The sequence below is a fragment of the Pseudopipra pipra genome, chromosome 1 (assembly GCF_036250125.1).
Source record: "Pseudopipra pipra isolate bDixPip1 chromosome 1, bDixPip1.hap1, whole genome shotgun sequence".
NCBI lineage: Eukaryota > Metazoa > Chordata > Aves > Passeriformes > Pipridae > Pseudopipra > Pseudopipra pipra.
In genome coordinates, this window is record NC_087549.1 from 52,911,214 (window position 1) to 52,932,041 (window position 20,828).

At 38.8% G+C, this 20,828-nt stretch overlaps 1 protein-coding gene across 3 annotated transcripts in view; it reads right to left on the reverse strand.

Annotated features, from left to right (window-relative positions):
* Window positions 1-20,828, reverse strand: part of PIEZO2 (piezo type mechanosensitive ion channel component 2) — a 297,318-nt gene that overhangs the window by 14,788 nt on the left and 261,702 nt on the right. For 2 of the 3 annotated variants that reach the window (XM_064656987.1, XM_064656979.1), the window contains 9 exons: window positions 18,646-18,812; window positions 15,778-15,953; window positions 6,645-7,034; window positions 5,073-5,331; window positions 4,377-4,559; window positions 3,702-3,954; window positions 2,829-2,961; window positions 2,268-2,415; window positions 1,940-2,154 (listed from right to left, as the gene is read on the reverse strand). In XM_064656987.1, the coding sequence (XP_064513057.1) occupies window positions 1,940-2,154; window positions 2,268-2,415; window positions 2,829-2,961; window positions 3,702-3,954; window positions 4,377-4,559; window positions 5,073-5,331; window positions 6,645-7,034; window positions 15,778-15,953; window positions 18,646-18,812 (1,924 nt within the window). Of the gene's footprint in view, window positions 1-1,939; window positions 2,155-2,267; window positions 2,416-2,828; window positions 2,962-3,701; window positions 3,955-4,376; window positions 4,560-5,072; window positions 5,332-6,644; window positions 7,035-9,600; window positions 9,769-15,777; window positions 15,954-18,645; window positions 18,813-20,828 lie in introns of all 3 variants that reach the window. The other variant, XM_064656971.1, reaches the window with a different exon arrangement.

The window sequence follows — 20,828 nt, forward strand, 5'->3', positions numbered from 1 at the left end:
ATGCTTTGTGCTTCTGGCAGTTTCCCTTTCCTGAGATCCTGTGAAAAGCCCGTGGTTTCTGATCCCATGGCAGGATTAAAACAGTGTTTGAAAGATGCTGAATGAGAAAGTCTATAAACAGCATCCATTGCCACCTCAGAGTCACAGGGGAGAGACTGGGAATAGGGTTCCCAAAGAGTGAGAGCCTGGGGCAGTGTCCTCTCCCTCTGGATGCTAGAGGTCCCTTTACACCCAACGCAGATTAGTCTTCCCTTGCCCCCCATGATGGCACATCGCTCTGTGAGCCTTTGGATAGTGGCTGAACACTGACAATTTTAAAGGCTATTTGTGTTCATGAGAGCACCTCATACAGAAATTTAAGACAGACTGACCTCTGAAAACGTTTTTCACCCTCCCCTGATTAAGTCTTATTCTGACAAATAGTTCAGGAACCATTTTTTGAGTTGAGTTGAGTTTTGAATATCTCTGAAGATGGAGATCCCATAGCCTGTCTGAGGAACCTGCTCCATTGTCTAACTATAGTCAAGAGTTTTTCATTATATTTAACTGAAATTTCCCAACTTGTGCCCTCTTGACCTTTCTGAAGAAAACTTAGCTTCTTCTCAGTGCCCTCTTAATAGGTAGCTGAAGACAGCTTTTTACTTTCTCTTCTCCAGACTGAACTAACCCTGTTCTCTCAATGTCTCCTCACACGTCAATTCCTCCATCCCCTTGACTATCTTGGTGAATATGTGCCACTTTTGGCTGCTGTTCAATAGCATGGTGGAACTGCAGAAGATGTCTCTTGATGGACAGGATTTGTCAACCAACCATAATCCAATATTTTCCATTAAATCCAGCAAAACTATTTTTGCTAAGAAATTTGCAGTGGTTTCTAAAACAGTCTGACTTAGAAGGAACACAAGAGGTTTCAGATGCAGATTTGAGATTAACAACTTGATATAGATTTCACAAAAGCACAGAAAAAGTCAAAATTATTTTACGTCATAACATTTCTCAATGTGCAGTAGAAAAGAGATGCATTTGAAAAATGCATTCTTTTTTTTTTTCAAATTTGGGCACAATTACTACTGCACTGAGGAAAAACAAAATATTTGGTTTTGAGATCAAGTGAGACCTTTCAGTTTTTCTTTACACTGTGCACCTTTTTTTTTTTTCCCAGTAAAATAACTTGTGTAATGTGCCCAGGTGATGCACTCAATTTCTCTGTACAGTCAATGGAGTGAGGTAAATACTTCAAGGCAATTTAAAGTATCAAGAGAGGAGTTAGCCAAGCACTAGAGAGGGAACCTTAAGAGCTCTGCACTGCAGACTGAGGTGATAAGTGCCTTGAGCCATGCAATAAAAAAAAATGTTAGATTTGGGGGTGAACCTGACCAGGCATGTGACACAGAATTTCACGCAGCAGGTGACCACCTCCACACCAGCTCTTGAACCAAGTGTCAGGAGCAGGGGAGGAGAAATTTGCTCTTCAGAAGGAACAAGAGTTTTAGACATTCCTCAGTCTAAGGAGATTTAAATCCACAGTTCACATATTCCAGGAAAGTGCTAAATTATAAGTTACTCTAAGGGAGACATTTTCTACTCACTCTTCTAAAGCCACATGCAGCAGTCTAGGGAGCAGGGAATTGGATCAGAGGCCAACACTGTCCCAGCTGAAAGCTCTCATCACTCAATTACAGGCAATTTCTCTTACACCTGCTTGCATTTTGGTCTAAGTTGAGAATATTTCTGTACATATATAATTAATTCTTCCTCAAAGTTATACTGGTCAAAGTTATTGTTTTGGAAAGGCACTCCAACATTCTGCTTGTAAATGAGACCAAGCAGAAACTTTTTCATTACCCAAAGCCTAGCTGTAAACATATCAAATTTAAATGCAAGCAACTCGGTAGAGCATCAGTATTCAACCTATATTGTTTGTTTATAAAGGTTATACCTTTCTGTCACTCCAGGCAGGATAAAGAACATCCAGAAATGTATTCCGAAAACAAGGATGACCTGGAAGATGACCTTTCCCATGACAGTCTTTTTGAGGTACAGTGCTCGATCTACCACCATGGTACCAAACTGAATGAGCACCATCACCAAAAATGCCTCTGGGACCTGGTCCTCCGATAATGAAGAGGTGATATCTGCGGCAGCAGAGTGTTTCTGAAAAGGACAACACAAGGGTGGTCAAGGAAGAAGGACACTCACATGATATTTAGCATCTACACCATGTAAATCCTGCTGAGGATTTACACATAGATGCCTCTGTGACATACCCCAAAAGCCCAAAATCCAAACACAATGATGATGAAGTCCACCGTGTCTGCGAGGAACATCAGCACATACACATCAGTCACTGCACTGTAGTCTGGATGAATAAGATTGTAGAAAAACTGTCTGATGGGCACATACACCTGGAGAGTCCTAAAACAATATAGACCACAATGTGATTTAATAACATGTAACTTGCACTGAAGAAAATAAAGGTTGAGTGTGCTATGATTAATACTTTTAAAGATATCTAAAATCTACTCTGACAGACTTCACAGGACTTCACAGACACCAGTCCCTTGTTCTGATTGCTTCTAAACCACTGTATTAGAATTTGTTCAGTAGAACCGTACATAGCCAACCAAGTTCACGTGGGACATTTAGCTTTTTTTATCAGGCAGATGCTATTTGAACAGCTGCCAATTTTTCTGATGTTCAGCTGCTGGGACATCTGCGTACAATGAACACTTAACAGCAGTAGTAACCTGCTCTCTTTAAAATGCTGGTTTACTGCTGTATTCATTGGACCCTCCCCTCAGACCCACATCACTCCTCATATTGCTCACTTTTTAATTGTAAAGGCTTTGGCTTTGATCATTTGTTCTCTAAACTTTTCCATAAGAAGCTCTTTTCTGGATTTTTGCTTGATGCTTAACACGCTGCTTCCTTTCTGACTGCTGTTCCGTGTACTGGTACTTCCTGGAAAAAAAAAAGGAGAGGGAAAGAAAAGCCAATTCAAAATAAAAGTTTAAATGCCAAAACTAGAAGGTAATAAATCTTGAGACTTCCATCCCATATACAAGTCTCACATATGAAAGAAGCTTTGAGATGAATTCTTTTTTTCCCCAATATGATAAAATCTTGTGAGCATCCAGTAAAGGTTTAATCACTGGTGTATCAAAACTTGATTAATAAGTATAAAAAGAGAAGACTAGTGATAAAGGCAAGTGTTTGATTAATCTGATTCAGTCATCTCAATTGGTAAAATATACATTTAGGCTAGAATAATCCTGCCCCTTTTACAAGGTAGGACAGGTAATCTGTTTCAATATACCTAATAAAAACTTTTCTCAGTTCAGGTATCATCAAATGTAGATATGAAAAATACATATGCTTTACATTCCCTCTAGCTGGAGATTATGCTGAACCAGAATTTCTGGATCTGGGCCACACTGAGCATTCCTTTCCCAGCTTTTGGATAATGTAATTTTAAAAGCATAATGAATCACAAAGTATGGCTCTCCATTTGAACTTTAAGAAGGCTTGGAGTGTGTTCAAACGTGAAGTTACATTGGTTCATATCCTACTTCATCACTGAGAAGCAGCAACATTCAGTAGCCCCTGGGAGCTCTGCAGCAACCAGCACAAAGTTTCAGTAGAATGATTCTATGGAAAATGAATGTTTGCTCTTCAAATCCCAGAAATGCCATGACATTTACCTCTCTTAGATCTGTGTGAGGAGAAGCTGGACCTGTGTGAAAGCTGTGATATGCTGCTAGAGCTCTTCCTCCTGATGGCAGTCTGTTGCTCAGGGAAGTGGACATGGATGGATTCCACTGATGCAGCAAGATTGACAGACTTCAATGAGGCAGAAGAGTCTCTCCTGCCTCCTGTCAGAGAGAGCTCATCATCAGTATCCTCTTTATTACTGGAGTTGTCTCCTTTCTCATCTTCATCCCACAGTCCATGGCACTAGTGGGAAAAGAAGAAGAGAGCATATCAACCTTGTATTTCTGACACATCTGTATTTTTTACAGGCATTGCTAAACTCAGTCTCAGGTTCACAATGGGGAAGACTAATTCATTGTGTTGGATATCATAAAATTAGGTTGCAAAAGATCTTTTAGATCATCAGTTCAACCATTACCCCATCACTGCCAAATCCACCACTAAACCACGTCCCTTCAGTGCCACATCTACATGTCTTTTAAACATCTCCTGAGATGGTGACTCAACCACTTCCCTGGGCAGCCAGTTAAATATTTATTAACCCTTTCAGTGAAGAAATTTTTCCTGATATCTAAATGAATGACTTTCCTATATCATGAGTGACATAAGAAGTTATAATTAAAAATATATATATAAAATAAGAAACTATTATGAAACCAGATTACCTTTAAAATGGATCTGTGGAAGAACAAAGCAAGAAGCTGAACAAGATCATAGTGCACGTAACCCTCTTTCTTCTCAATGCCAATAATATTTGGTGGATGGTAAGGTTTATCTTTTGTGTAATCCACATGTTTATTCCAAGGAAAGAAGCCAAACTGGAAGAAGTACTTGATGACAATGGCTACCTGTTCAGAAACAAAACACACTTTGGGTGTTTTATAAGCACGTCAGATATAATAGCCTTGGGACATTAGGAGGGGAGAAATATGACTATACTGTCAGTTTTACGAGAAGATAAACAAGCACATTCATTGCCAGAGAGGAATAACACTACACATTTCTTCAGTAATAAAGTCAATCAACATTCACCAACAGATGATGCTCGGTGGTACTTGAGACACCACAAGCAGTGATTACTGTCTCTTGATTAATAATTACATAGTAACTGCTTGCAAATGGTCTGTTCTTGTGATAACTGCATTTTGTGCCAGGAAGGATACTGCTCATTGCAATGCAAAGAATAACAAACAAGATCTTTCCATACCACAGAAATTGCTGGGGATGATAGCAAATATTTATATTAATATGAAGGGCCAGAGGCCCTTGACTCTAGAGATCAAAATCAGAAAATAGACCATGCAAGACTTAAAATTACCTTTTCTGTGTTAGACATGGGGTTGCAAAAAACAGCAGCATACCTCAGTATAGACAATGGCTGTCATCCAGAAACGTTTGCTTGGTCGAGGAACAGACAGCATGGCCCAGAGGAATATAAGGATGGGAAGTACCAGGGTTATCATAGAGGCAGAGATCATGTGGTTAAGGATGATCACAAAATAGCACACCATTTCGGACCGGGCCACCAGCGTATTGTACAGGGCGTAAATAAGGAGCAAGACTCGAGGCTGACCAACATAAAACTTCTCTGACTCCTCCAGTTCATCATCATGAAACATCCTGTGAGGAGCAGAGTACCATAAATGAAATGAAAATGAACTTCACAAGAGCTGCTTTTCAAATTGCAACTATTTTTCCCTTTTGAAAAATATTAAATTCTGCTGCTTAGTTCAATGGAGGGAAAAAAATAAAAAGAAAAGATTTAGTATTATAAACAAATAGCCTGATTCTAAGCTCAGAAAACAAGAATTTCTGGCAAAATAACTAAAACCACTGTTCTTCAGCTTTTAAATTTACCCAGGGTGTAAGCCTGGCTTAAGAACTTCTACAAACACCACTTTCCTACAGCTGCCCAACCAACATGTCTCATGCAAATCACAACATACTGGTGTGAATTCCTATCTGATTTATCAACACAGATAGGAATTTGGAAAGAAAACAGAGGTACATCATGAGACCTACATTATGAATAGTCCCAGGACATAAGATCAGAACATATGTCCCTGAGCATTAGATATGTCCAATCTTTACAAGACTTAAATAAATATAAAAAGCAATGACTTTCATACACATTCATAATTCTCTCTGCTTTTCATAAAGAGTGTCCTGGTCTGAGAATAGATCTTACTGAAAAGCAAAAATTACTATGGAAAACCAGAAGACAAGATATTGCATCTGACAAAGTCAGATCTACATATCCTCTCTCTCTCCAGATGCAGTCAGGCTGAAAGACATTTCTATGGTTTAAGATTTTGTCCCTGCATTTGGGGGAGCTCTCCCCATCTGAGTCAGGCCAGAAAGCAGATGAAGAAGTGCAGTGGCACCATCCCCACCTCAGTGCTGGTTGTGCTACTGAGCACAGTGTCTAACAGGCAAAGAGAGGAACTTATGAAAGTACTTAGCAAGGTGGTCTCTCTACACAGTTCTCAGCTCCTACTGGCTTTAAAAGAAACTGCCGAAGGCCAGTTTGCCTTATAGTAATCAAAAATAATTAAAGGAGAATCTTTTCCCAGATAGTCCTGGAGGAAACTCACTTGAAATCACAGCTGCCTGGAGAAGAGAAGCCTTCTCCACAATAAATTCTTAGAAAAGCCCTTGACCCCATGATAATTGCAGCACAGAAATTTGGTGCTAATTGGAACAATTAAATATGGTATCTAGGGAGAAAGCAGAGATTCCTTCTAAGGTGAATTTGAATAATTTAAAAATCAGTAATTAGAAAAACTGCACAGGAAATGAGCTTCTTCCCTTAAACCAAACTTAGAACATGGTCTGTATCAGAAACTGCAGGCTAGTTCTGAGACAAAAAAACAAAGTAATGACAAAACTTTACACATTGTGACCAACAATCTTTCCTTGTCATAAGGTCTTACTTGTTCAGAAGCAGCTCGCTAGCTGTTAGCTCATGCGTCAGTGGGGGGAGAATGGTATCAAGTTTGTCCGTCCGGCTGTCATCTGGGCTCACCATCATGAGACTCTTACCAGCTGAGTCATCTGGGGACCCAAAGGGAAGATGTTCAAAGCTGACAGCTTTGCTATAGGAAGGCGGAGCTTCTGCATTACTATCCACTGTGGAGTACAATGGCACATCGGTATCAGGAGTGTAGGCAGCTCCTTCTGAATCCAGGCTATAATCTTCCACCTCTTCTTCCTCCAACTTTGATGCAGAATGAGCTCCTTCCTCTTCATGCTCCCCTTCTACCTCCTCAATGGTTTCTGTTGTTCCCTGACGAGAATAGAGCATGGTGACCTGCGTAGGTTCACTGTCGGAGATGGATGAAGAGAGTGAGCTGCGGTTTACAAGACTCACAACCAAGCAAAATTTGTTAATTGTACCTTTATGCAGACAGCTGAGCAACCCCATTGCATTCCCAGGCCTTCAAAGTTCATATGCTCTGATAGAAAAGATATCATCATGATCTCTTTTTACACAGATGGAACATCTGGGTCCATTTGCTCCTTGAATGACATCCCACTGAACTCACAGTGATTCATTATGTTTTCACAGCAGTAAAGGGCAAATGAGAAACTACACTAACTTTCTGAAAGTAGTTCAAACACTTTCTGACCAGAGTTAAGACTTGCTATTACATCTATTAAAGGCATGCTCCATGGTGAATGATAGGCAGCCATGAGGTTCCTTCTACACATAGTGCTTTTAACAACACTGTATGGGTGTTGTATGTGACTGTAACGTGAGCTGAACACACACATACCAACTCTACTTTCAAATAAAAGAACATGTAAATTGCTGACATGAAGAAATACAACCTGGATTACCAAACTGTTCCAGTAACAGGGTATCTTGCTTACCTTTAGATTGTTCTATGTTCTTCAATAAAGTCTTCATTTTTACTTTATCTGCCTGCTTTACTTCTGCATGTACCTATTTTCTTTTTCAACTGTCCTTATTCACTCTGATCAGTTTTCTGCTTGATTCACCTTCCTTATTCTTGGCTTTGCATAGGATCATAGAATGGTTTGAGTTGGAAAGGACCTTAAAGATTATCTAGTTCCAATCCACCTGCCATGGGCAGGAACACCTTTCACCAGACTAAGTTGCTCAAAATGCCATCCAACCTGGTCTTGAACACTTCCAGGAATGCAACATCCACAACTTCTCTGGGCAACCTGTTCCAGTGTCTCACACCCTCCGAGTGAAGAATTTCTTCCTAATATATAATCTAAACTTGCTCACTTCTAGTGTAAAGCCATTACCCTTTGTCCCGACACTCCATACCCTTGTAAAAAATCCCTCGCTATCTCTCTTTTAGACATCCTTTAGGTTCTTGAAGGTTGCTATGTGGTGTTCCTGAAGCCTTCTCTTCTCCAGGTTGAACAGCCCGAGCTACCTCAATCTGTCTCCATAGAAGAGGTACTGCAGCCCTCTGACCATCTTTGTGGCCCTCCTCTGAACTCACTCCAACAGGTCTATCTCCTTCTTATGTTGGTTGTCCCAGAGCTGAATGCAGTAGTTCATAATCACTTTCTCTCTTAATGCTCTGTGTACTGCAGCAGTCTCAATTGTTGTAAATTCATGTAGCCTGATGACTCCAGACGGGAGTCTGAATGTCATATTTGTTGGCTCTGCTTTTACCCTTTTCATCCCTCACAAGTATTTTTTCACCTCTCCCCTCAGACATCACTCTTTCTCTTTTTAGTCTCTATTCCAGTCCTTCTCCATAGGTTAGACAACATGTATCTATGGGTTAGACAACTCAGTGTCTTTTGTTGGCTGCATGTCCTTGTATCTCAACAGAGACAAAACTAGTTTTCACATAGCTCCTATGAAATGAGCAATATTTTCACCTAAAGTATAACCTTTTACAGAAAACTGGCACTGGCAAAGCCATCTGGCACTACCTTCTGCCAAAATTAAAAACTAAATTCCATCTCTTTTTCTTTTACACTGCTTATAAACTTATTGTGGCTATGTTAGATCACTTTATTTGTAGCAGCATTTTAATTAGAACATGTAACACTTATGATGATGTGTGTTTTGATGATTCACGGTAGCACTCATCCTGGTTAAAATGCACAAAATCATAAAAATCCATAATTTCAAAACGGAATGACACCAAAAATTTGTAAACCACTTTCAACACTGAAAGACAATGATGCCATAAAATTTCATATTTATAATACTAGTTGAAATACTGCTTCCCAATGCCATCTCTGGTTTTTACCTGCTAAAAAGTGAGCAAACAGCCCTGAACAGTTCTCTCTTTCGTTGGATATTAATATTATTCACTATCTTTTCACAGCTATTTTCCCATTCTTAATTCCAACACCTTACTCAGTGGTAAAGTAATCAAAACATATTTAGCAATCTTTCCTATATGGGGAAAACTAAAAATTGAAAAAACAAGGCCGACATCGTCTATCTTAGTTTCTAAAATTAGACATTTATTTCCATTTTTAAGGATAACTCTGATTAGCTGAGAAACTTCCAGCTTCCAATTTAAGAACAAGCATCAGCTCAGTAACTCTGAAAATCAGACACTTTCTTAGGTGACTAAATACAGACTTCAGCCTGTTTTTAGACAACCAGTGTAATGTAATCGAGCAACTTTTAAAATTACATGAATTAAGGATGAAAAATCGAACAAAACAAAAAAGAGAATAAGAAGTGAAACAACAAATGAATCCTAGATTATGATCCTGACTTTGAATCTCAAAACCATGCCACAACACAGAAGGGAGTAAGGCTTCCATTAACCATGCAAACCACTCTGCACACCACGTATCTGCAAAAGCAAATTCATGTACACTGCAGTAAGTATAATGGTATGGGTAAACGAGTGAACAAAGCATGCATGAGTTAAGCACCTTGACACTATACTGCCACTGTCAGCTGATGAGGAGGACATATCCATGCTCTGCATTTTACGAAGCCTAGGTCGAGCGCGCTCACTTGTTTTAGGAACAGTGTCTGGTCCATCTAAATCATCAAGGGTTGACTGCCTTGAGAACAGCATGGTTGCTTCAGTGTAGCAGCTAGCAGCGCAAACAGTTATAAAGACAGTGTTAAATACAAATGGTATTACACATGGTTCAGTAAACAAATATGCTCGCCATGCAGCAAAACACTGACACAGAGAGAAAAGGTTCAGAGAGAAGATAAGGATTTGTTTAGAGTCACCACGAAAACACATTTCTATGCTCAGCTTGCCCATGGTCAAATTCATATAGGGGCTACAGAAGGTTAACAACCATCTATTCATATTCAAGAAGATATGAAACCAACAGAGTGCTCTACATGCTTTCCAGGGCACAGACTCACATATGTGAGCAGGTTTTATTTTGTTTCTTTGCTCCTAAAATTTCCAAATTCCACAAGAGTGTTTTGGGAAGTGATCTCCTCTGTACGTATTCTATTTTATTAATGATATACTGTCCTGAACCTTTTCGTACAGGTACAAGACAATTTCCTAAAAGAGCCCTTAAAACCGAATAGCTCATATTCCACAAATAGCAAAATAGCTGTCAGACATTGGCTAATCCTCTTTCCGAGCCAAAGAGCCAAATCAGATATGTTACTTAGCCGGTAGATGCATGCCAAATACAACCTGCTCTGCATGAGATGGCATTTATTTTGATATTTACTAGGAAGCCCTGATGATTCTTTACAGAAGATTTACTTTATTTCAATCACAGCTTAAAGTATTTCAAAACTGGTAACATGCGCATCTTGAGATAAAGAACAGATATAAGTAACCCTTATAAGTAAACCCTTATCTCCTTTCACTTATCAAATACAACAGGACAACCAGAGACATACACCATACATTGAGCATTTATGTGTTACTGGAGAAAAGAAGAACGGGATGAGTTATGAGAAAGAAAGTACGTAATTAAATATAAGCATCTAACATAGCAACAGGAAAGAAGCAAATACCTTAATGACATATGGTAGGTAAGAGGATTATTTCTCCTGTAAAAATCTTTGAAAAACACATATGTCTATGAAATGAGTTGAGTGACCTGGTGTTTTAATGCATGTAGTGACCTGCCTGAATCTCTCAAACAGAATGAGAGAAGAAGGAATAACAAAATGCAGGATTTACGCTGTACTTTTCTTCTTTTGAGTCCAGCTGTGTTACACCTGAGCAGCAGCAGCAGGGAATTTGCTTCTTTGGCAAGCATTATGTTTGTCCAGGGGCATAGAGAATTGGGAAAGAGGTCAGAAAGGAAGCACAATGATGTTTTCCATGTTACTTTGGTTTTGCTAGCATGAAGTGAGGAAAAAAAATCTCCTGGCCTGAAGTGACAGTTTGCTATTACTGCCTTAAGGAAAATGCGGAGGAAACAGCAAAATATGTGGAACAAAGAAGCAATTATTCTTAGGCCTACCCTCACTGATGATGTTTTTTGACAGAATAGGCTGAGGCTGAAAGCATACCTTGGTCTTTGAACAGAAGAAAAGAATCACCAAGATACCAAAAGTACTGTGAAATATTTTCTTTAAGAACAGTCTTAATGGCAGGGGCACCTCTGTCTGTCCACCAAGTTCACTTGGACAAGACCCTTTACGGGCCACTTCATTATTTCTGTGTGTGCACAAAGGCACACAGGGTCCTCCAGACAAAATCTGAAGGGCTGTCTGCACGGCGCATGGTTTTGATGAAGCAGAAAATGCTGCTTCCTATGGGAACAGGAGATCTGCCCTAGAGGCCTGATTCAGCAGCATGGGAATCGGTTGAAGCTGTTTTAGTAGCTTGGGAGGGTCTTGAGGGAGGACGTTTCCCTCTGCACATACACCTATGGAGTAAAGCCAGGCCATTGCTTTATCAGTGAGGTTTTGCTGCTAAAATATGGGGAGATGGCAGCAAGTAGACAATATAGTTTTGCATATTGCCTTTTGTCTATGTGCTACAATGTTATGCATGTGTTATTTTAGATCTCAAGGGCTGAGTTTATTCTTTTCAAGGGAAACACCTATTACTAAGGTGTTGAAGTATTTTAAATGCAGACATTGTTCAAAGGGAACTTTCCAAGAGCCTTAAGCAGAGCAGCTGTTGAAATCAAAGTAGCACATGCCCGTTCATATATTTTCTATGGAAGAAACATATGCCAGCTGCCCTCCCAGACATGGAAGTCCTGACCTGGCTCCCAGAAAATCAAAGGAAAAATATCCAGTAATCCCAATGGATAAAAACAATGCCTTCAATGTTTGGTTTAAAACTGTTTTAAATGAAGAATGAATCATCAGAATAATTACTGACTGAGCAGCTGCTCTGTATCCTCGAATGTCAGGATATGTGTACAAGACAACACTTGCAGCACAGTCTGTATATTCTTTATGTACTTTAGGGACATGCTTCCGAACATGGAAGAATTGAGAACACTAGTAAAGTGTAGAGATTTACACTGGACAAAGCTGGTGTTGACTCAAGTAATTGACTGTCATGTAAATTTGATTCAAGTATATCTTCCTGAATGACTTTTCAAATTCGTGTTGTTGGAGATCTTGAAAAGCATTAGCTTCTTGAAATCACTCGAGGACTAGGTATTTTAAATTGAATGTTCATTAAAAGCCCTGAGTTCAAGCATTTTATATAAAGTTGATCAGGCATTCAGTTCAAATGCGGATATATATAGCGCAGAGATGTTTTTATCTTCAATGAGTGGGAAATTTCTAAGTTAATGACTTCCTTTTTGCTAAACAAATTTACCCTTCCCAAAGAGTTTATTAGCTTAAGGATTGACTTACAAATTTTTCTGGTGTTTGTTTTTTTTTTTCTGTCCATGAGCTGGTTACTGAATGGCATTATCTGTTTTAACTACTACATTCCCCACACCTGCAAGTAAAAATCCCAAACAATTACTAACATTCACAGTCCTAAACTGGACTTTGATCCAGCCCAAGTGGGGATTCTCCCTTCATCCTTTCTCCTGCCTCACTAGTGAAAAGTTACTTCTCCAGTTCTCCCTGCCTCAAGCCTTATTGTCCCTTCTGGTGAGGGAAACATCAATAAAAAGTGATGTTCACAAACACTCAGACTACACTTGTATATTTATTCTTACAGGAGGGTCAGAGGCTCCCACCTGCAGCTCCTATAAAAGTCTACACAAAGGTAGAGTTGGGAACTGAAAATGTTATCTGTGATCGACAAAAATTAATACAAACTGAACTGAATACAAACCCTTGGATATCGCAAAATCTGACTTAGGACCTGTGTCTAGTTGCTGCTACATAATGATAGGCAAAGTCCCATATGGGCAGCCAACTAGTTTTAGTATGTTCCTAATCACCTTACAGAAATTCATAAGCTGTTTAACCTAACAAGCAGTTCATCAGTCAAATGAAAACGATCTGCAGCAAAATGCTCTATGATGCTACCTCCCAATCCCTTCTGGTGGTATTTCTCAAATAGCCTGGTAAGGATCAACATCAATCTCTTCTCCTTCTGGCCCATGTGAACTTTGCACTTTGCCTTTAGGATACATAAAAAGAAACCAAACAAATGCTTTGTGAATACCTCATTTTATCTCTACCTACTCAGTGGAAAAATGACTGAGAATAAGTGAGAGCTCTAGTAAAAGAGAAAACCCCACAAAGGACGCTATACAAATGTCCTTTTAGAACTTTATGTAGGGTAAGAACAACATCCCTGGATTAGACTTATGACGGTCAGCTCTGAATGTCACAAGAAATTTACAGTTCCTGCAACTGATGAGGAGGGTTCTCTCTAGATATGCAGTGTTTAGAGCACTGAGCAGATACCTACAGTAATTTCTGTCCTGAGTAGTAAGGATTATGTCTTATTATAATGGAATAGCTTCTGGACTTCAGCATTCCTGTGAACTTCTGGATGTGCTTACCTTACTCATGAACCTAATGTCCACTACAGAATTTAGTGTAATATAACCAAAGGATAAATGGAACAGAAACACTCTTCGCCTTCCCAAAAGTTTTCCACTGCAACCTAACATCTCTCATCACAGGGAATCTTTAGATTTAATAGTCACTTCTACTTTTACTGGAAATCATTACTTTGAAATATAACATGCCATCTTCTCTTGTTTGATAATTCAAAAAAATATTACTCAACAAACTCACATTTCTAAAAAAGGTCAAAAGCACTTCTGTAATCCCTGAAAGAGATATGCAAGTGTGCCACAATAAACAGATGGCATTATCACTCAATCAACAGACTCATTACTGCTTCCTCTATTATTATAGCAGACGTCCACAATTTGTAAATACTCAGTGCAAGAATATTTGATTGTTCATTATCAGAAAGAGAATTTGAGATTAGAGAAATCAGTTCTAATACTGCCTTTGCTATTCCTTTGTTGATAAATCCTGTGACTTCTTCTAAGGAAATGAAGATGACCGAAATACACATCACAAATTTAACTTTTTCTGTTGCAAAGCAGAACCACAGAATCACTGAATTCTCTGAGTTTGAAAAGAGATCTTAAATATGTAAAAGTGTGCTCAAAGCAGGGTGAAAAATGGGTGGTTATTCTGAAAAAAAAGGCATAAGTGGAGCTCAACACTGGATACAATATCACTGAAGAAGTAAAATCTGTATATGAAAATTACAAGATTTGTTTTTCCTTTTTATAATTAATTTTGGAATTGGCTTCCCTTTGTTTATAGTTAAAGTTCCTGATAAACATGATTGTATAATAATGATGACTTCTTCTATCTACGGTAAACAGTGTGACCAAAAACTACATCATGAAAGCAGGACTGATATTACTATTTATTCTTTAGGTGAGACTGAACTTTGTGGAGTTATAACTTGCCCTGCAAATATCCAAGTAGTTCCAAGAGAGCTGGTTAACAGAATTTGATTTTATACTTTTTCTCACACCATTCGACTCTTGTAAAACTTTGAGACAAAACACAAAGTTTGCTTAGTTGGGTAACTAGCCACTGAGAAAGATTTGCTCAGATTTTATGTTTATACTGGAGTGAACCTCTCAAAGTCCAGTGCTTACCCTGGGGAGAAATTTGTGGATATTTTGTTGAAGCATAGTACTCATAGACAGACACTCTCTTAAACTTGCTTTTCAATAATATCAAAGGAAGACAAGCCCTCATTATTTTCAGTCTGCTGACATCTACCCATATGTCATTAGTAACAGCTAAGCATAATTTACTGTATACAGAAGGTTCTGGGTTTGCTGGGAGTATCAAACACAATATGATACTGCCCACTTCAGAGAAAAACAGGAGACAGCGGAAGGCAATGGATTATAAAACAGCTGGATTTCCAAAGCCTTCCTTTCTCCCCCTCATGTTGGACAATTTCTGCAGTATCTTAAAAGTCAAGAACACCAGGGGCATGGTGGGAACAGGCCGCCTCTGTAAAAGAAAGTGCATGTGTGTGCCTCTGTGTTGATGAAGCAGCGGGAGCATGCAGTAGTTTTGGCAAGGGACTTGATGGCATCTGTTTTCAAAAAGGAATGACGATGGTGGTTTTCCTGAACTAGTATGGGTATTTGATTAACAAATGTGTAGCTCTGTTGAACTGTAATCATAGCAGTTAGGAAGTCAAGCTCTTAAAACATTTTTTGCACTGTGGATATGAGAGGGGGATTTTGTCCTCCCAAAGGCAGAATCTCTTTTGATGTAAAGCCTTTTTTGATTTGAGGGCAACAGACAACAATTTATTTTACAAAGACAAAACATTCACAATGAATGATCATTCCCCAAACTACTTGCCTGAATTCCTAAACCACTATCCTAGAAGCAACCTCAGCTTATTTTCCATTACTTTTCACGAGAACAGAACCCCTGCCAATGATTCCTAATTGTAGGGGGAACAGAAAGCAGTGGGGTAGTCATGCAGTGGAAAAGGAGTCGAGCTTAACAACTGAGTCCACAACTATAAAGGAATAGTAACATATAGCAGTTTTCACTATTAAAATGGAAAAATCAAACCAAGAATTCAACATTGATCAGAAAGTTCATCAGTACTTAGATGTTATCTAGTATTAGGTCTACTGCATGAACCCGCTATCTTTCACAAAATAAAATTAAATCAATACCTGGAGATACTGTCACGAGAAGCTGCTGAATCTAAGCTATCCATTCTTTCAGATGCTTGCAAACCAGAAGCTTGACTGGGATTTTTATCAATTGAGTCCAGTCCCGACTCCTCAGAAAGTTTCATCATGTGGTTCTGGTAATACAAATGGATGCTCTCCCGTGTTGGAACATTTCCCTGCGGAAGAGAGTAGAAGTAGACGTACATTGCGGGGGGAAGTGTATTCTTCAAGAAATTAGTTTCTTCTGTCATTTGGCAAGGACCAGATTAAAGACTGTGCAAACAGCTGCCTAGTAAATAATAACTCCCATTTGTAGTTCCTTTTCAGAGTGCAAGTCAGATTCTGACTTAAAGTACCATGGCACGAAGTGTTTGGTTTTCAAGCAAAACTGGAGCAACCCATGTGGTTTCACTATACACAGCCACTACAACTCTGCTGCATGGACTACAGATTATTCAGCATGAGAATGAGGTGCGGACTGAGACCATGACTCAGCTTGTACTCCAGCCACTTTTGAGGTATCTCTTTTAGATAGCTTCACTGACTCTAAGAAAAATCACACATCTTATTAGTGTCCAGTAGCAGTATTTTTAAACAGAAAAAAAATGGAACAGGTCATGTACAAATTGATCTAGATTTTCATTAGTGTCCTAAGATCAGAATTCGTTCAGGAATTATGGACACAGCTGAGAAACCATGAAAAATACACCAAAGACTACTCTTTCTCTGTGATTTCACAATCAAGCAAGTTCACGAAAAGATGGTTTTATTAACTGTCAGCCCAGATCTGGGCACAGAATCAAGTCTTTCTGGCTATGATATTGCAATCAGAATTCTAAAGGTGTGCCATAAGAATAAAACTGACAATTTTATAGACTGTTCTTAGGTAGAAACACATCCAACTCATTCCACTCGCAGTTGCATTGACTGCAGATGATATACTGAGAGGGGAGATAGCTATTCTTGAACAGTCATTTTTCTGACTTATAATGAAGCCTTACACAAGGACTTTTTCCAGTTAAAATAATAAAAGCAGTCTAAAATATGGCCCATATTTCCTTTACTAATATTATTAGTTTCTATTATTTCAACTCTGGTCCTTTACAGTGACTCAAAACTACAATATTCAAAATCTGATGTTTTGTGGAAAAAAATTAAATTTTAAGAACAAAATCTGACACCCAGGTTTTTAATTAGGTTTGTTTGTGTACAAGCTGTGTTGCTTCTGCAATGATAAATGTTTGTGCCATTATGACAGTCTGACTTGAAACTATGTCACAAGTTACATTCTAGCTCCACAGCAGGCCTGGGATAAAGGATAAGAGTTGTGACAGGAAAAGGGCCTCACAACTGATGGAGGACTCAATTTTAGGTTCTTCTGCAGCTGGAAGAGATACCAAAGGAATTAATACATCAGATTAACTGTCCCCAACTCTACAGTGGACAAAGAAGCATGCCACCATGAGGGCTGCAGTGAGAGCCTCTTTTCTTGGGCAGCAATGACAGTCGTGGCTGCTACAGAGACTTAGTGATGCTACAGAAGGGTCCCTAGTATCAGAAGATTTAGGACTGAAGTAGGATATACCAGCCTGTGCAAGGACATATGGGCTCTATTTTAATCAAAGTAGCATCCTACTAACATGCAATTGAAATACATAAATAAATACTAAACCTACTGGGAACAAAGCATAGGAAAAACTCAGAAAGTTGAGGTGAAAAGTAGTAAAGGACAATTAAAATAAGGTCTCAAATAAGTAATGGCCAGAGAAAGGCAGTTAGCCTGGCTTCTGCATAAATTTTAAAACTGTAAGAATCAAGGGCAGTGAGAAGGAATCATATTGTGCCATCACACATTGACAGTGGCTGGGCAATAGAAGGCTTTATTGAGGTCAAGAGTAATAATGCGTTGTTGACCTTTTTGACTAATTAATCCCTGAGACAGTCTTCGGCTTTTAACAAAAACTAGAAGGAACTAAAAATGGCAGATTTCCAAGAAATAGTTGGGTAGCTAGTGACATATATAAAAATACCGGTGCTTAAAATGAGAGCTTTATCCAACTTCAAGGTATCATCTACTTATACCTGGAAGATCCAAATACATTTCTAGTTACACTAGCAGCATTAATCTTTGATAATAATGGGCTTTGCTAACGCACAGCTAGCTTGTGAAGGACCACATAGCTTCATCATGATTGAAGAAATTTATGCCTATATGTTGTCATTCATTTCTAACGCAAGTTGGTCTACAAAAAGACTGAAATACGTGGACTGAGGTAGTTTTTGAGCTGTTTAAAATGCCATGCCTTTTCCTCCCTTCTTAAATTTATTTTGTCCCCTCAAAACCACACTATGTCACAGAAATGTTTCAGACAAAATTTTATATCAACCTCTCAAAGAATTACTTTTCCAATAATTTCTTTTGTGTCCAGATAATAAATAAAATAATTTATTATTTATATATTTATCAAACAGCAAACAGTAAAATGTAGGGGGTGTGTTTTAGGGATGCTGGAAGGGGTATCCTGGGAAATGAAGTCCCTAATGTACTCCAACACACATGGGCACTGGGTTACCACATGGTGATTGGTTAAGAGAATCACCTGTTGCTTTAAAGTGCATAGAAAAAGTGTTGTTTGCTTCCAGTAAATGGATTTGGTTGTTTGGACCCTCAACTAACTGGGTCATGTGGTTTATTATTTATTATATTGATAAATGCCACAGTAAAAGAGTCCAGACGTATTTTCAAAATGCATGTATAAGTGAGACTTTTATAATTTTACTCCTTACTACGGTGATCTGAAAAGACAACCTTTCACTTTTCACCAAGCTGGAAATGGCATTAGTAGACAAAATAGACCAAGGCGTTACCTTCTTAATCTCCCTGGTCAGCATACAGCGCTCAATTCTTAGCACAGTGGAGATATCGATGTGTTCTCTTGAGATGGAATTAAGCCAAGCTGTAAAACTGTCTAGTGTTGCTAGGAAAAGGACCCAAGTAAACTTCAAGATATTAAATATCCTCTTGATGATGTTATCTAAGGGAGGGAAAAAGCAACAGAGAGTTAATGAACACAAATATCTTCTATTGTACTTTTGCCTGGAGTTAGATTCATTTTTCCTTCATTGTCTAATAATAACAATCCAGTCTGTGAGACCCTGTCACACTAAGGAATCTCTGAAGATGGCTAGAGGCCTTTTGGCTGTCTGGACCGTTTTCTGACTGTATGCCTAGGCTTATCATCTGGAATCCCTTTTCCACCCTGTAAGTCCTTGATCCTCCAATCATTAGTCATAGTAACAGTCCCTGATTTTAGAGACACAGTATGCACAGGTCTTTAAAATGAAACTCAAGGATTCGAGCATCTCCTGAGAGTATTCAACATCCCCAGGTCCTGTGATCTGAAAAACTGCTCAGCCAGCCTGTTGAGTCGGAGCTCTTAACTGTCTGTTTACTTGTGTGTGTTTCTTTCTGCACAAACTTCGCCTTTTGTGCTTGAATCTTTCTTAGCTGAGTTTTAAAGTCTAACCTGCCTAAACGGTCTTTTAATCTCTCCCAGTTTTCCAGCCTCCTAAACACACATCTTTGTATTTACTGTTTTCAAAGCCTCTGTTTTTCTAAATAGGCTGCACTGTCATCAGTGATCTCAGGTCAACTAGAACAACTAGGAAAAATAATAATTTATAAAACTTTATTTTTGCACCATTTTGGCAAAACAGTACACTTTCCCATGAATAAGGCTTATGGGTTTATACAAACAATAGTAGCTTTATTTTGCTCAACACATCTGTCTCAAGTTAATTTCTCATTTCAGTAGTTCAGTCAGCATTAGTAACTGCATTTCTCATCCAAAAAGCAGCACTTTGAACTTATTTTTCTTCCACTCGCAACCATGCACACCACACTACAGTTCTCATATAGTGTTGCAAGTGTTCAAAGCCATGTTGGATGGGGCTCTGAGCAACCTGGTCTAGTGGGAGGTGTCCCTGCCCATAGTATGGGGGTTGGAACTAGATGATCTTTAAGGTCTCTTCCAACCCAAGGCATTCTATGATTCCATGAATCTATGAAATACTAAAAAAATTCTTTCCAACTAGCCAGTTCCAGAGCTAGTTGTCCCTGCTAGGTTCCAAAGCCCAGAGCACCAGTATAAAGACGAATTTTAGATTAACCAGCCTAAGAAATAGTAGAAAACTGTCAATAATCTGCCATGCAGGGACAAAATATTTGACGTAGATACTAAGGAGCCAATCTGTGTGCTAAAGCATGACCCTTCCAACAACCTCAGTTCGTTGCTGTACCACAAGATGGCACGCAAAACTCTACGGAGCTCACATTCACTCCTTACAAAGACTGCAAAGGTGAAGCTATAATAAAGCAAAAGATTTCCTGAAGAGGAACATGCACATGTCTGTGGGTGTGCAGGCAGGGTTGTATGCACATATATGTGTAGAGAAAATGAAGAAAAAAATCATTAGTGGTACATTCCTGAAAAGCAGATGCTGAAATGGTAGTTTGTACCATTTATCTGAGCAATGCCACTGAATTGGTCTGCTGCCCACAAACATAAGAGCATTTAGCCCCTTCTCTTGGTCATATCATTAATTTAATGATATTTTACTCTTTTTTTCAGGTCTTTTCTATGTAGTTTAAAATTGGAGATGTTTTATGAGTTATCTACTTAAATTTTATTCATGCAACATGTAGGTCTTGAAGTTAAGGAAATCTCACCATTAGAAATTAAATGTAAACCTGTTTCTACTTCAAGGACCATTACTTTCCTTTGAATTGCTGATAATAGCATGAATAGGTGAAAAGAAAACAGCACTCGTACACAAAAATATACAACATGTAAATATTCTTTTTTAACCCACAGTCTTCTTCTCTAATATATCATTTCTCCTGCTGACCTCAGGAGAAGCACAGCTCACAGGTTAAAATTTTCTTTACTGTTGACCGTCACTGGCATGCCATAGTCTCACCATGGTGCCAAGCACTTCCAGCCTAACCTGCAAGGTCATTTTCTCTCTGGGATAGAGGTGATTTAGCACAT